Source organism: Ananas comosus, linkage group 15 (genome assembly GCF_001540865.1).
Source record: "Ananas comosus cultivar F153 linkage group 15, ASM154086v1, whole genome shotgun sequence".
In the NCBI taxonomy this organism is placed as follows: domain Eukaryota; kingdom Viridiplantae; phylum Streptophyta; class Magnoliopsida; order Poales; family Bromeliaceae; genus Ananas; species Ananas comosus.
In genome coordinates, this window is record NC_033635.1 from 1,832,837 (window position 1) to 1,847,021 (window position 14,185).

The 14,185-nt window shown below is 38.7% G+C and overlaps 4 protein-coding genes across 7 annotated transcripts; 2 read left to right on the forward strand and 2 right to left on the reverse strand.

The window, feature by feature from the left end:
- LOC109720882 (protein DCL, chloroplastic) lies at positions 99-2,387 on the reverse strand. Its single transcript, XM_020248224.1, has 2 exons — positions 1,808-2,387; positions 99-639 (listed from the first exon to the last, which is right to left on the reverse strand). The coding sequence occupies exons 1-2, from the start codon at positions 2,285-2,287 to the stop codon at positions 298-300; spliced, it is 822 nt and encodes a 273-aa protein (XP_020103813.1). The 5' UTR covers positions 2,288-2,387; the 3' UTR covers positions 99-297.
- LOC109721332 (protein CutA 1, chloroplastic) lies at positions 2,645-5,512 on the forward strand. Its single transcript, XM_020248888.1, has 6 exons — positions 2,645-2,865; positions 3,447-3,547; positions 4,031-4,093; positions 4,546-4,577; positions 4,893-4,987; positions 5,141-5,512. The coding sequence occupies exons 1-6, from the start codon at positions 2,666-2,668 to the stop codon at positions 5,223-5,225; spliced, it is 576 nt and encodes a 191-aa protein (XP_020104477.1). The 5' UTR covers positions 2,645-2,665; the 3' UTR covers positions 5,226-5,512.
- On the forward strand, positions 5,535-8,145 carry LOC109721333. Of its 4 annotated transcripts, none has more exons than XR_002219193.1 (6): positions 5,535-6,172; positions 6,396-6,428; positions 6,519-6,618; positions 7,115-7,152; positions 7,241-7,365; positions 7,449-8,145. XR_002219193.1 is itself a non-coding variant. In XM_020248890.1 (6 exons), the coding sequence occupies exons 3-6, from the start codon at positions 6,596-6,598 to the stop codon at positions 7,872-7,874; spliced, it is 303 nt and encodes a 100-aa protein (XP_020104479.1). In that variant the 5' UTR covers positions 5,535-6,172; positions 6,396-6,428; positions 6,500-6,595; the 3' UTR covers positions 7,875-8,143. The 4 variants fall into 4 exon arrangements, 2 of the variants coding, with proteins under 2 accessions (XP_020104479.1, XP_020104478.1); XR_002219192.1 differs by having other exon boundaries at positions 7,241-7,938; positions 8,063-8,143; XM_020248890.1 differs by having other exon boundaries at positions 6,500-6,618; positions 7,758-8,143.
- On the reverse strand, positions 8,457-12,884 carry LOC109721331 (SEC12-like protein 2). Its single transcript, XM_020248887.1, has 10 exons — positions 12,389-12,884; positions 12,216-12,310; positions 11,533-11,677; positions 11,136-11,227; positions 10,444-10,543; positions 10,263-10,338; positions 9,910-10,030; positions 9,394-9,510; positions 9,205-9,272; positions 8,457-9,119 (listed from the first exon to the last, which is right to left on the reverse strand). Exons 1-10 carry the CDS (start codon positions 12,683-12,685, stop codon positions 9,040-9,042), a joined length of 1,191 nt encoding a protein of 396 aa, XP_020104476.1. The 5' UTR covers positions 12,686-12,884; the 3' UTR covers positions 8,457-9,039.

The window sequence follows — 14,185 nt, forward strand, 5'->3', positions numbered from 1 at the left end:
ATTTATTCATGAATATAGGAAGATCTAGAACACCAAATTTTACAAAACTAAGATTTACGATTTAAGACGCTCATCCATCCAACCAAGAAAAAATGCGGTACAAAAAGAACAGCACTAACAGACCAACCATAATATAAATGAGGAAACTCTTAAGCCGGACTAATACAAATTGAAGTCATGATTTTGACTAGAATAGCAAAATTTGCAACATTCACCTGCATATATCATCGCCATAGAAAAGCTCTAATTTAAATTGCCCTCTCAAATTAAACCGTGCATATTGCCGCATTTATGCTTTCAAAACTTGCCTCTCCTTCCCCGGCCTCGCCCTCCTTTCCCTCCCCACCGGCCCCCTCCACGTCCCCCCTTGTGATGCCCACCGGCCTTCTTGCCATCGAACCCTTTGCCGCCACCAGAAGCTGATAAGGCCTTCATGTTCTCAGGCAAGGGGATTATATGATCAACACATTTGCGGAAGCTGAAATCATCCACGGATCCGTCAACTCGAAGGACGAAGAAGCAGCGGCTCTTCCATGTTGGGTGGTAACGGACCTGGAACGCTTCAATCCCTGCGCCGATCTTCTTGTCTGGTTCTGCGTGGCCCTTCTTCAATAAGTCCAGCAACACCATGTGCTCATACTGAACATAGAAGAAAAATTCAATCCAGTAATTGTCAACCAAATACCTCAAGGCAAAACGAAACAGACTCACCATTGTCCGCTACTTAGCTTGCGTTTATATATGAGAAACATTTAGTAGTAGTAGAGAGAGTCTAAAGAAATAGGATAGACTTAAAAAGTGATTGTAGGTTGGAGAATACAGGAGAAGCAAAGTGCCTAGCACCGATGGGAAACTGGAAAATATAATATATCAACACTGACAAAGGATATAATTTCACAAGACAACGATAGGTTCATATGTTAATTAACTCAATAGGAAGAGCACGATTCACTAACAATTTAAATAACCGGCAAATAAAAAAATGGCAGTAACACTGTCACCCTACCACCTATTGTGATGGGCACTTTTATCTTTATTTATAATAATACAAGCCACAAACTGCAGAGAACACAGATGAAATTTTACTAGCAATCAGGTATAAGATCAGATATCTAAAAGAGTTCATAAAAACTTAAAAGACACAAAATCAATTTACTTCTCCCAGGTTAAAAGAGAAATCCAGCTCATCGAGATTGTATATAGGATGGAAAAAAGAAGACCTTTAACAGATCATAATACCACAAACCTAAGATTTAACTAGGAGTTCTCTTAGTTCAGTCTAAGATTTGCAAGGCGCTTAAATATTTAGAAAACTAGAGGGCACAGAAATTTTCAGTTTCTCGTGAGTCGTGAATGAGATACCAAATAGATTCATCCTTAGATTAGCAACCGCTAATATTAAAAGTCACCGGCGAAAGAAAAAGGGTATACAATAGAATGAAAGACAAACAAAAGATGCAACAAATAGGTTTTCATTTCATTCGACTATAGCCGAAGATGATTATCCCAAATTTTTAAATCCTGATCATCACCTTCCTTTTGACAAAGAAAGTTATCTAATTTCTCACAAGTTAACGACATACCATTAGACGAGTAATCCGCAATGAGTTAAACTTGGATTAATAAAAAACCGAGTAATCATCTACTCCTGAAAAACATAGCCCATGTAAAATTGAAAATCCTAAATTAAATTATACACTACTTCACTATAACCATTAACATTAAACACTTCATCAAGCACAAATATAACACATTCAGAATAGTAAAATCAAAATTGAGGGAGAAAACAAGCAGAAGAAGAGTTTACCTTATTCACATCGAGATTCGGAGACCACGTGTGAAGGAGCTTGTAGAAGTAATCAAACATCTCCACCGATGAGCTAAACACCTTCGGCCCGAGATTCGCCGCGGTCGATTCCTTCTTCTCCTCCTCCCCCTCATCTTCCTCTTCTTCTTCTTCTTCTTCTTCCCCCTTCGCCTCCTCTCCTCCCTCTCCCTTCGCCTCCACCTTCTCGAGCCTCTCCTCCTCCACGGAGCTCTCCACCTTGGGCTTCTTCAAAGCCCCTTCTTCTCCCTCCTCTACTTCATCTCCCTCTTCTCTCTCCCTCTTCACCTCACCAACCCCATTCTCCTCAGGATCCTCGGCTCCACTGGGCTCGTCCTCTACCTTAACGGTAGGGTTTTGCGGATTCCCGGTTTCGACCTCCATGTCCACCACATCTCCTCCTGCATCGGAAGGCGCGTCTCCCCCGGTGGATTCGGGGATCTGCGGGGTCTCTTCCGCCATGAACGAAGGATCGGGAGATCGAGAGAGACGATCGCCTCCAAAAGCCCTAGTGAGTCACTCTCTCTTCGCCCTCTCGCCTAGGTTTTCCGGTTTCCGCTCTTTTAATTGAGGGCTATATATGGGCCGAGTAATATTAAGCCCAAATTAGATTCGGAATTTGAGTTTTATTGGATATTCCATTAAGCCTAGAAAAGCCTATTAAGACCAAAAAGCCTATGCAGCCGAAGCCCGATAAGAGCCCGATAAGCCTATTCTACGGCGTAACGTTGCAGCAAAAGCCCGATAAGAGCAGCTTCAGCTTCTGAGCGAAGCTCCGAATCCATGAGCTAAAGCAATAAGTTACCCTTGCTTTATAATGACGAGAGAGAGAATAAGTACATGGCACTCCAAAACATTTTTAGATCCCTCTCGATCTCGTCCCCTCCCCACCCTCGTCGACCCTCGTCCTCCCCCGCCCCATCCCTCCATTACCGAGCTCCTCTCGTTAGGGCTTTGTGCGTGCTAAGCATCGGCGCTCTCACCGCGCTCGCGTGCAAAACGGGGTGCGCTCACTCCCAACGCCGCCTCTCCTTTCTCGGGTAAAACCCTCGCCCCACGATCTCCTACCTCTTGTTGTTTCCTTACTCTTTTTTGGTCGCATTGTTCGCTTGATTCGTCTCTACTCGTCGATTTTTTGTTTAATTTGTAAAAAAAAATGGGGAGAATCTACACAACTGCATTGAAATTTGCCGTAGGCTCTGGGTTTGTGATGATCGGAGTAATCCTTTTGAGCCAGGGTTAATGTTGTATCTTGGGGATGATTGTGTTATAATGTGTTATGTGTAATTTGTGATAGTAATACTGTTGATCTCCCAAAAATGCTCTTTTTTTCTTCCGTAACAAGAAAAAAATTGGATGTTGAGTTCTAATTTGACTGTGATTGGTATCCCATGAGAAAGTTAATATTACACTGTCGAATTTATTATTCTCATCTTATTAGGGGTGATGTTATTTACCGAGCAGATTATGAATTTGGTCACTATACACTCTGTGAATTTGATTAAATTCAATGAATCTGATATGTAGCTTTGGCAATAATACTTCCCAAATAATAAATGAGAAACTCAGTGCACGCTAGATTTCTGATTCTGATGATGTGTTCTATTTGCAAACTGCGCAGGTCAAGGTTTGGCACTCAAGCATCAGCCGCTGGAATGGCAGCCGAGTCCTCCACTGTCCCTTCTATAGTCGTCTATGTTACTGTTCCCAACAGAGAAGCAGGTCTATCTTTGCAATTTAATCTACTTTATATGTCTGTTGATTCCATAAGCTTAACACTAGACAGAAAGAAAGAGATTGAATAAACTATTCCGACATCAAAGAAACATATTGACAAGATATCCTGTCATCCAAACAGGCCCTTAATGGATGGTACTTGATTGTTTTACCTTAGGTCATTGAAATATTTGATGATTTATTCAGGTTTATCTATAAGATGTGTTGGATTTTTTTTTTCTTCTCACAAATTAGAATGACAAGAATGATATAAAGTCACAAGCGAGTTGTACATTCATACGGTTCATCATCCCTCCATTATAGCACCAATAAATTTTTTGACAGAGTTATGTTGTGGTTCCTTCTTATGTGTATCAGTCCTTTAAGTTCAGTTAAAATACATATATTTGGTGCAGTCAATGTATCTAATATATGCTTGATCTTTCTCACTGTTCAACAATTTGTCTGACTGTCACCATCTCGGTGCAGGCAAGAAGCTTTCTGAGAGCATCATCAAGGAAAGGCTTGCTGCATGTGTCAATATAGTGCCAGGTAGGGACATAGTTCTGAACCGATTCATTTACACTTGTAAATCTTGACATTAGCACGTATGTACTATTTAATGTTCAATCTAATTTGTTTTGTTTTTGATTTTTTTTTTTTTTTAACTTTCATTCTGTTTTTATGTGATGGATTACTAGAATAACAATCAGATGATTGCCAATGGCATGCACTACACGGCTTTTATTTTTTCCTCCACCGAGTTGTCTTTTACTTGCCCAATTGTAAGATTCCTGCAAACATAAATAAATTTGTTTTTTTCTTTTTGTTGGGGTGCGGGCTCCTCTTCTCCTTGCATGGTGTGATGTTTAATAACAAATGATAGAAACTGCTTTTCTAACAAAATCGGTGAGAAAGAGTGTTTAAGCTGCATTTTTTTTCCCCCAGCTTTTACTGATCATGCTATTATGATCCCTGAGCATGTCTATGTTTTATGGTTGCAGGAATCGAATCTATTTACTGGTGGGAGGGGAAGGTGAAGTTCTAAATCCAGAGAGAACATACTACAGTAGAAACAAATTGATAGTTTTACCACATTGTATTCTTAAGGCTTCTTAACAAGACTAACATTAAAGCAATAACTTCATAATCAATACGCAAATAGATCAAGCATCGTTACATCACACTTAACAGAAAAGTTAAAAGGAACAATATGCATGATGAGTCAGCCGGAAATACAAGCTTGTTCATGCTCTATGAACAACTAAAATCTGTCGTAACTTTGTATGATGAAAGACAGGTGCTGCCAAACACCTTGACAATCTTACTACATCAAACATATAATTTGCAGGTACAATCAGATTCTGAAGAATTACTTATTATCAAGACGAGGGAATCTCTTCTAGATGCTTTGACTGAACATGTTAAAGCCAACCATGAATATGAGTAAGCTCCAATTCTTTTGCTGATTATCATCTCAAGCATCGATTTATCACATTATATAATGCATAAATTATTATAAGCTACATTTAAACAGTTAAATGTTGTTTTCAATGTCTAATGCTTGCTAATTGACGTTAACTTGAGATGTCCAAACAGGGTCCCCGAAGTCATAGCATTGCCAATAAATGGCGGTAATCTCAAGTACTTGGAATGGCTTAAAAACAGTACCAGGGAGAAATGAGGCAGTGAGACAAGAGAAGCATTAAGAAAATCTATCGAGTTTGTTGTGTATTGCACTATTGCTGCACTTCATGTATTTGGGTACCTTAAAGCTGAGTTTTTAAGTACTGGACAGTCTTCCATCATCCTGTATCCTGTTTGGCATAATAGTATGTGGCATGTACATATTCAAACTATGCAGCTGTCTTAAGACGATCATCGAATGCTATGAAGTAGCTGGACTCTAGAGTTGCACAGTTACAGCAGTTGTTTGTTGTTGGAATTGGAGCAGCTTTAATTGCTCTCTCATTTCTATTATTATTATCTATAACCTCTATTAATCCCCCTAATTTTTTGTCCACGTGGCAACATTAGGCTAATTCAACTTTGGTGGTCCCTACATGTCATCTTAAAATATTCAATCTAGGCTAATTCAATCCCACGTCATCAAGCCCCTTCGTCCCCGCCTCTTCGATCGCTCCCTGATTCCCACCGCTTCGATCGCTGCCCCGCCTCTTCGAACCCCCCCTGCACAACCACCTCTTCAATCCTTCCTCCGCTACTTCGAACCCTCCCCCACAACCGCCTCTTCAATCATTTCGTTTTTTTTTTCTCTCCGCCTTGCCCCTCGCCCCTCTCTCTCTCCCCCTCCGATCCCGCGGCGCGATCTTCGCCGGGATTCGCAGCGGGGGGAGAGGAAGGCGGCGTCGTTGAGGGGGTGGTGATCGAGGGAGAGTGATATCTTCTTCTTCGATCCTTTCTCCAACGGCGAGCGATGGCGATGGGAGGGATCTCAGGGAGGAAGATGAAGAGAACGATGATAATGGTGAGAACGCAGGGGAGGAAGAGGACACGTACTTGAGCGACGGTGTAGAAGAGGAGGACGACGACTCCGACTTCGGGGAGAACATCCTCAACGGCCTCGAAGACTCCGCCGTGGTCGAGGATTGTTCCCGGTCCGTCTCCACGGTGCGATCACGAAACCCAAACCCTAATCTCCTCCTCATCCTCTTCAGTCGTGTTGCTCGAATAAAATTTGTGTTGTGTTCTTTTGTATAAATTTCCTGTTTGGATCGCGCCTAACGCTATCGATTGATGTGTCGTGAGTGTCGGAGCTCGATTGCGAATTGTTCGATTGTGCACTGTTTCGGGATTGTGCCTGACCGATTTTTCCTCTCTGATTATTTCACAGGTTATCACAAAGGAGTATGTTTTAGTGGCGCAGGTAACCCAATGTTTCCTTTTTGTTTGTTTTTTTGTTTTTCATCTTAGGTTTATATTGTTCCTTTTTTAAAGCACGCCATGGGCCACGCAGCAACGCCAAGCTTACCTATGGCCGATCCTACATCATAATCGCATACTACGTCCTACTCTGGGTTGTTAGCGTTCTCAATGTCCTATGATACGTCATCCAGGTATGACACAATTCCCTTCTTCTTGCTACGTTGAACATTCCAGGGTTTTCTCGATTCAATCTGTTTAAGAATAGGCCTGTTTCGGGAGCTACGTGTTAATTAATTAATTATTAGGTTTTCCACCTTCAAAGATCGTTTTTTATTAGAATATTGTCTATTGGAATATTCCTTATTGATTATGATCGCTAACTCTATTGCTCATGTATGAAAATATTTTCATTGGTTGAATTGGATCGTATTCTAGGTAGCTTTTTCGCTTATATGTTGTTACTTCTTCTCACTTTTGTGCGACTTGAACTTAATTTTTTGAATACTAATATACAAGCCCTTTTAATGCATTAGCTTTTAATGCAATAGACAGCTGCCAGAATTATCACTGTTTCCTCATTCTTTTTTATATTAGTTTTCATATACATTTCATCAGCTAGACATAGTATTTCTAATTCTAACATAACAAGTTCATGTATTAAACAATTACCTTTAAATTTTCACCCAGAAACCAGGGGGAATCATTGCTCTTCTGGACGAGACTTGGTATGTATGCTTACATATTTGCTGCTTCTTCATTTTCATCAAATATTCATATTAGCTTTATCCTAACTATATTGATTGTCTTTTGCAGTATGCTACCAAGATCAACTCATGAAACATTTGCCCAGAAGTTATATCAAACATTTAAAGATCATCCACGCTTTAGCAAGCCTAAATTTTCAGTCTGGCTTCACCATCCATCATTATGCTGGTGATGTAAGCCTTTTTTTAATTTTTTTTCCTGTTTTAACCCCCTTTGTTTTTTTGCTTCATTTGCCTCCATAATTTGATGGCCCCAGGCTAAGAGATTGTAGGGCTTTATTTCTGATGCTTGAGCACAAGCATTGTGCTCATTCCTGGCCCAGTTCTTTGACTAGAGGGTTAGAACCAGGTGATAAGCGATTGCATTTTTCGCAGAAGACAACTTGCTGACACTTCTTCAATAATTTAATTATTTTGAATCGAAACCCTTAACTAATATATTGTTTAGTATAAGAATGTGTTTTTATGGTCATGTAAGACGAGGTATTAAGAAACAGAACATCATTAACATTGTGTTCTGCTCAATGGAATAAGAAACTTCGCTTTTCATTTTTGTCTTATTGCAGGGCTACGTTATATTGGATCTAATTTGTCATGTATTCTGGACGAGAATTATCAGCCTCCTGTCGACTTCAATATCATTTTCCCTGCAATGCTTGAACTTGCCATCGATTTGGGTTTAGACATTCCCATAAGTCAGCATGCTATTTAGGATATTCTTTGCCTTCGAGATTTAGAATTGAAAAGGTCAGGCGCGATGGTTATTCCAATGTAAATTTTGTGTGAATCTTCTATCATCAAATTTCACTCAGTATACAAATTTTTTTTTGTAATTGACATTTATGTTGTGATACGTATATTGATTTTTTAGGGATTCTGCACACAATTCTGAGGGACGAAAAGCATACATGGCATATGTATCCCAAGGATTAGAATATTTCTAAGAGTCTATTTTATATTATAAAATAATGGTGAATGAGTATATTACTATCTAAACATTTCTTTTCACAATTTTCACTCAACATCTTCAGTTTGTTTTGTATTTTGCCCGCCGCATCGCGCGGGTTACTACACTAGTTATTATTATTTTTGTTATATGTTGTCGTTTGTAGTCATGTCTTAGACGCTGTTGTACGCCAAAGCTTAACCTCTTGATAATGTAGAAAAGTATGCGTGAGATGCTGCTCGACGTCTAACTTCCACAAGCAGTCTCCAGTGTAGTGGCCAGAAAAAGTGCCAATTGAAAAAGCTTAAGCTACGCGAGATTTTGATACAAAAATTTTATTGATACCGCACGCTGTTTACCCTTGTAGATCATAGTTGCTAACAAAAGATCTATAAAAGAAGAACAAAGGAAACTGTACCACGAGAACAAGGGTGTAACACACAACCAACTACTATGCCCTTGACTTCATTGAGTACGATGCCCTTGACTTTATTCACTTATTTGAGTACTTACTGCTAAGAAAGTGTTGTGTTTACTATCTCATTTTCGATACAATCTAACAAGTTCCATAACGCATATGGATAGTTCCTATTCCGTCTTTGTTAGTTCACATGAACTTCAGCTTTAGAAAATGGGAACTTCTACCTCTCGAGTTTGCGTCAGAATAACTCGGAAGAGGCAGAGAACACACAAAATCCACAGCAAGAGAAGATGAAACATCAGTTGGCTGGGAGCTTTCATCAAAGACGACCACTAATCAACGTGTAATGATCAGACAATTTCCTCTTCAGAGTAAAGTCTTCATCCTTCTAGGGCCATATATTGGCTAGCATAAGAGCAAATCGTGAAGTTTCGATCCCTTGCCATGGTCACAAGACAAATTTCCAAGGTGATCAGAATCCTTAAAGGGTTTGCTTCGACTTCATGAAATATACCAGAATAGCAAGTATAATAACCAGAATAATAATCCACGCACTAAAGCCTGCGGAAGCAACAACAGCACACTCACATAAGATTCAGAAAGAAATACAAACAGTATAACAAGGACGGATATAATCTGGGCCTACCATTACTCTTCCTGGTTTCAATGGTTGTCACCCTTGCAGTGGAGTCAAAAGATGAAGACAGTAATGCCCTGAGCACATGAACAACATCATAAACTGCATGCCATCATCTAAAGCTTCTTATAAGATCAGATAATATTAGCCAATTGTTGAGTCAATAGATTATAAAGCGGGAAATAAAAAGAAAATAACCTTGAATCATGGGAGAAAACCAATGCGGTCACAATGCCAAGGTGTGCTTTTTTAACTCTTGTCTGCACCTGCATATTTGCGGAGGATAGAACTTCGATACTCCCTTCGGTTGTCCCACTGTATCATGCAATAGTTTAAATACATGAGTTATTCTAATGGACTGAAAGGAAAAGGAGCAGTGGGCTGCAAATAGGAAGTACTATAAGTCAGCAGAAATATGTAAGCAGCTACTTGCTGTTCCTGATGATAAGGATTTCTGCTCGAACTCTATTTATTACAACAATATATGATATAGTAGCTCAAATGATTGATCAAGTGGCCCAAGGAGAGAAGGAAAACAAAACAAAATGAGGTTTTGAGACCTTTCAGTTATTTGTTTGGGAATAAGTTCAAAAATTATATGGCATTTTGTAGTGGAATATAGCAAACAAAATAATAATGCAACACAACAAAATGCATCCGTTTAGGTTGACTTGAGGGAGCATGCCAGGTTTGTGCGTAGACTAAATTACTTACATCGCCATGAGTTTACCATCAGATGATATATTAAATGCAGAAATTGGGTCACGGACTATCCTCTTTGTTCCAATTCTCTTCCATGAGGTAGTATTCCAAGAGATTATTTTTCCTTGATCACCTGTAAATCCAAGTTATTGCCCTTCAAATGGCAGACTAAATGAACTTAATTGATAAGCAGCAACTTCAGGATTATATTATTATTGTTGTTGATAAGTAGCAACTTCAGGATTACATTACTAATGTTGAAATTTTGGGATGAAAAATGAAATGAAAGATTGAACTTTTAAAAATAAATTTGTAATTTAACCTTAAAACAAATAATAGATTTCCCTTGATTTTTAAAGTATTACCATGCATTGCAGTGACAAAGAGGACCTGACTATCAGCTCTGCTGCGAGAGAACCTGCAGAAGCTGAAAATTTCGCCCTGGACAGGTATATATTTTAGATATACATATATTTAAGATATTTTAGACATACATATATTTAAGAGTATGGTTACAATGAATTAGAAGTACTAAAGAGAACTTACATCTTCTCTTGATAGATTGGCTACAACCTTTGATGATGCTAAATCCCAAACCTTGCACGGGCCGCTGTTCCTCAGTGATGCAAGAAACTTTCCATCAGAACTGCAGGAAATGGATCAAAACAGACAAAAGCAAATAGTTCCACATTAGGATACCAAGTCCAGGTTGTAACACAACCAAGAAAAAGGTGCTTGACTGCAGAGTAATGATATCCACCTAACTAATACTGCAACCAGATTAAAGTGCTTGTTTGACTTAACCTCTGGAACAGCTTCTCTACTCCAAGAAGCATCAAACCAGATGATTGGAAGACAAAAAATCTGGAGCTCTTGCTGGTAAGGAAGCTAAAATGAGCTTCTTGACCCAAGATCAGAAGCTAAAGTCGAAGAGTTTGCTTCTGCTGCAATAAAGAACTATTGGGATGAGGGTAGAGAGGTGCTAACAAAAGCTATTGGTGTCTTTTCAAACAGCTCCCCTCAGCGAGCACATCTGCAAAAGCCTCAGCCAGGCCAAACAGGCACAAAAGGTGGAAGAGATCTCAATAACAATTGGGTCAGAAGAGTGACAGATGAATGAAACTCCAAAGTGATACTCCCTCCCAGATCTAATTTTCATCTATTTTCTTGATCACGTTGCAGTATCAGCTAGGAGCATAGCTTTGTTCCATAAACTGTGAAAAACATAAATCCTCCACCTGAAATCCAAATCCTTCACAGTTGTATTAGCAACAGTTTCTTCAAGAACACTTTCCATACTGGGCCATTTGAAGACCATCAAACGCCCGTCCTACATAGGTCAAAGCCAAGACTGATGGGCATATAAACAACTTAAATGAAAGGCAGAGTAAACATAATGGTATCAATTTTGACATGAAATATTTAAAGTAAAATATTCAAAAGGTCGTATTGATGAAAGTAAGTTTCATATTGGCTGCTGAAGCATATCAAATGTGCAAATGCTGTGACCCAGCAAACATCAAAGATAAGATAATCAATAGCCTTGTGTTTTTCATCAACATTTTCTGAAAAATTGAGATTTCTATTTGTGAAATACTCATGCTGAAAAAAATAACTGCAAATGATTTTGTCTACCTCACTACCAGTTGCAAGTATTGAACCTTCTTCGTTGAAGGATAATGCCAACTGCAAACCACCATCTTCCAGATTTTCTAATGTCTCTCCCGGAGATCTCAGAGACAGAGTTTCCTCACTTTCTGAAAAGTCCCATTTAAACAACCTAAAGCACTATTATTAGTAATATCACCGGAATATTGAGAGAGAAAAACATCAATGAAGTTTTTCTCCACATACAGAAACATTAAAAAAATAAGAGTCCATTTTACACAACATAAAATAGTATAGGCAAAGCCAGGATTTTCACTTTGAAGGGCCAATTGTTTTGAGTGTTATTAATTTAGATTAAGGTCAGATATAAATGAGATTTGTACCCTCAATCCTATTGTGATGGATTCTTGGCACTAATCATAGAAGAATTACATACAAAATGAAAATTGAGAGGATTATATTCTTTTTATTCAAGAGAGTTTTCAGCATTTACCCTTCCTTATATCACTAAAATGGAAACTTACTGAGAGTATATTCTCTATCATTAGGACTGAAGCTGAAGCAATCCTGAGATAACCCTACATTTTAAGACAATAAAAAGTACCCCGCAAGAGAGAAACTATACCACCACTAAGTACTAAAGCAAGATTTGGCGTAAATAACCATCAAACACTCAATATTTACGTGTAAAGCCCGATCAAAACAAACACCTGCAATTCTTTGGAAATGAGCAGATGATGCCATCACCACCCGGATGCACCGCCATCCTATATGGCACATCGGCGTCAGTTCCCATCCTAAACACCTGGATCAATGGGAAACATATCAAAATTGAGGCTCATGTCAGTGAGATTTGCACATAAACAAGAAGAAGGGCTTCTACCGGTTGATCAGAAAGGGATCGGGAGCGGAGATCGAAGTGGGAGACGACAAGGGCGTTGGGAACCCCACTACGCCCCTCGCCGCCGCCTCCGCCGAGCGTCACAAGTAAACGATCGCCCTTATGACGCGGCAGAGATGGATCTCCTCCGCCGCCTCCTTCTCCTCTCTTGTCGTTGTCGTGGTCGTCGTCGGCGGCGGCGGCGGCGGAGATCTGGGAGAGGGGGACCCAAGCGGCGCAGTAGATGGGAAAGCCGTAGGTCTTCGAACAGGGCGGGATCTCCCGACGCCCCCTCGCCATTGTAGTCGCTCGATCCTTCTCTCTCTCTCCCCTTCGCCTACGCTTCTTCTTCTTCTTCTTCTTCTTCTCTTATCCTACTACAGAGGATTCATCGCCATTAATGACGAGAGATCTCGGGGGAATTGGGAGGAAGAAGAGGAGCGTTAGCTTTGAGACGTTTGAAGTGGCGAAGGGAATAAGCGAGTCGATGCCCACTCCGCTCTTGGGCCGCGTAGAACTTACATTACCGGGTAAGAATTTGGTCTTCAAACGGATCGAGTAAGAACCCAACCATATCGTTAACCCGAAAATGTGTATTGGAATTTGGAAAGTCTTATCGCCGTTGGATTCGCCTTGAAGCAGCCATTCAGTAACTCCCAACTTCCCGGCAAATTCTACACGTTACGGCGCCGACTTTATAAAGTTTGTTGCTCTTCTGCAACAAATTCCTATAGAAGTCGCCAAATTATCTGTATCGCCAACGACTTCACTGACGCCGGCACATCAGCATGTTTCATCAATGACTTTGTATTAAGGGATTATTTGGTTGTATATAGTTTATAATTTATAAATATATTATTATTGTAACCATATGTAGATCTATATTCAGTGTTTGATTTTCAATGCATTTGAATCTAACGGCTATAGTTGGAACTGTACAAGAAAAAGCCCAAATTTAAATGTATACCACTCTGATCAATTTTTAAGTAGAATTTTTTTTTTCTACGTTAAAGATAATATATCATCACCATATAAAGAACATAATAAAATTAAAAAAATGCATTTCTTAATTGCATATAACCTAACAAATCATTTACTTTTTATTACATCCAATTAAACAAAATACATGTAGTTGTAATTATTTAACTTTCAACTATATATATTTTTAACTATATTAATTTTTTAATTACATCCAACCAAATAGTTCTAAGCCTGATGTAGTTCAAATTTGATTATAGTATTCGTAATCACCAATTTTACTCATTGTCAAATTATTGTACATCTCATGTACCTCGCCAAATATTGGAGGAAAAAATACTTTAAAGTAAAAAACAGCATATAAATGTAGTCTATAACATTTTAATTTATAATATCTAAAAAATCTATGCACAAAAATGTTACAAAATTTAAAAATCTCTTATCTAGCATCAAGTAGCTCCAAAAAGTTAATATTATATGGGAAAAAAGATTTATTCGATTGATCAGTACTCATTCAAATTATATAATTTTTATATATAGGTCTTTCGAATGTGATAGGATAAGTCTTGTAAACTAAATGAAAAATGTTAGCTATATATCCTAAAAAGGAGAGTAAATCTTATACTTTTTATCTTATAATTTACAAAATCTTTAAAATTTTATTTTTATTTATTAATTGACATAATAAGTAATGAATAAAAATGTGTAAAATTTATATTTTTTGAATTGTACAAATAATATTGCTCAAACTAAATTCTAAGACATTGAGAGCACGTTTGGTTTGCGCTATCTTTTTAAGATTCCTAATAATTCAATAAAAAT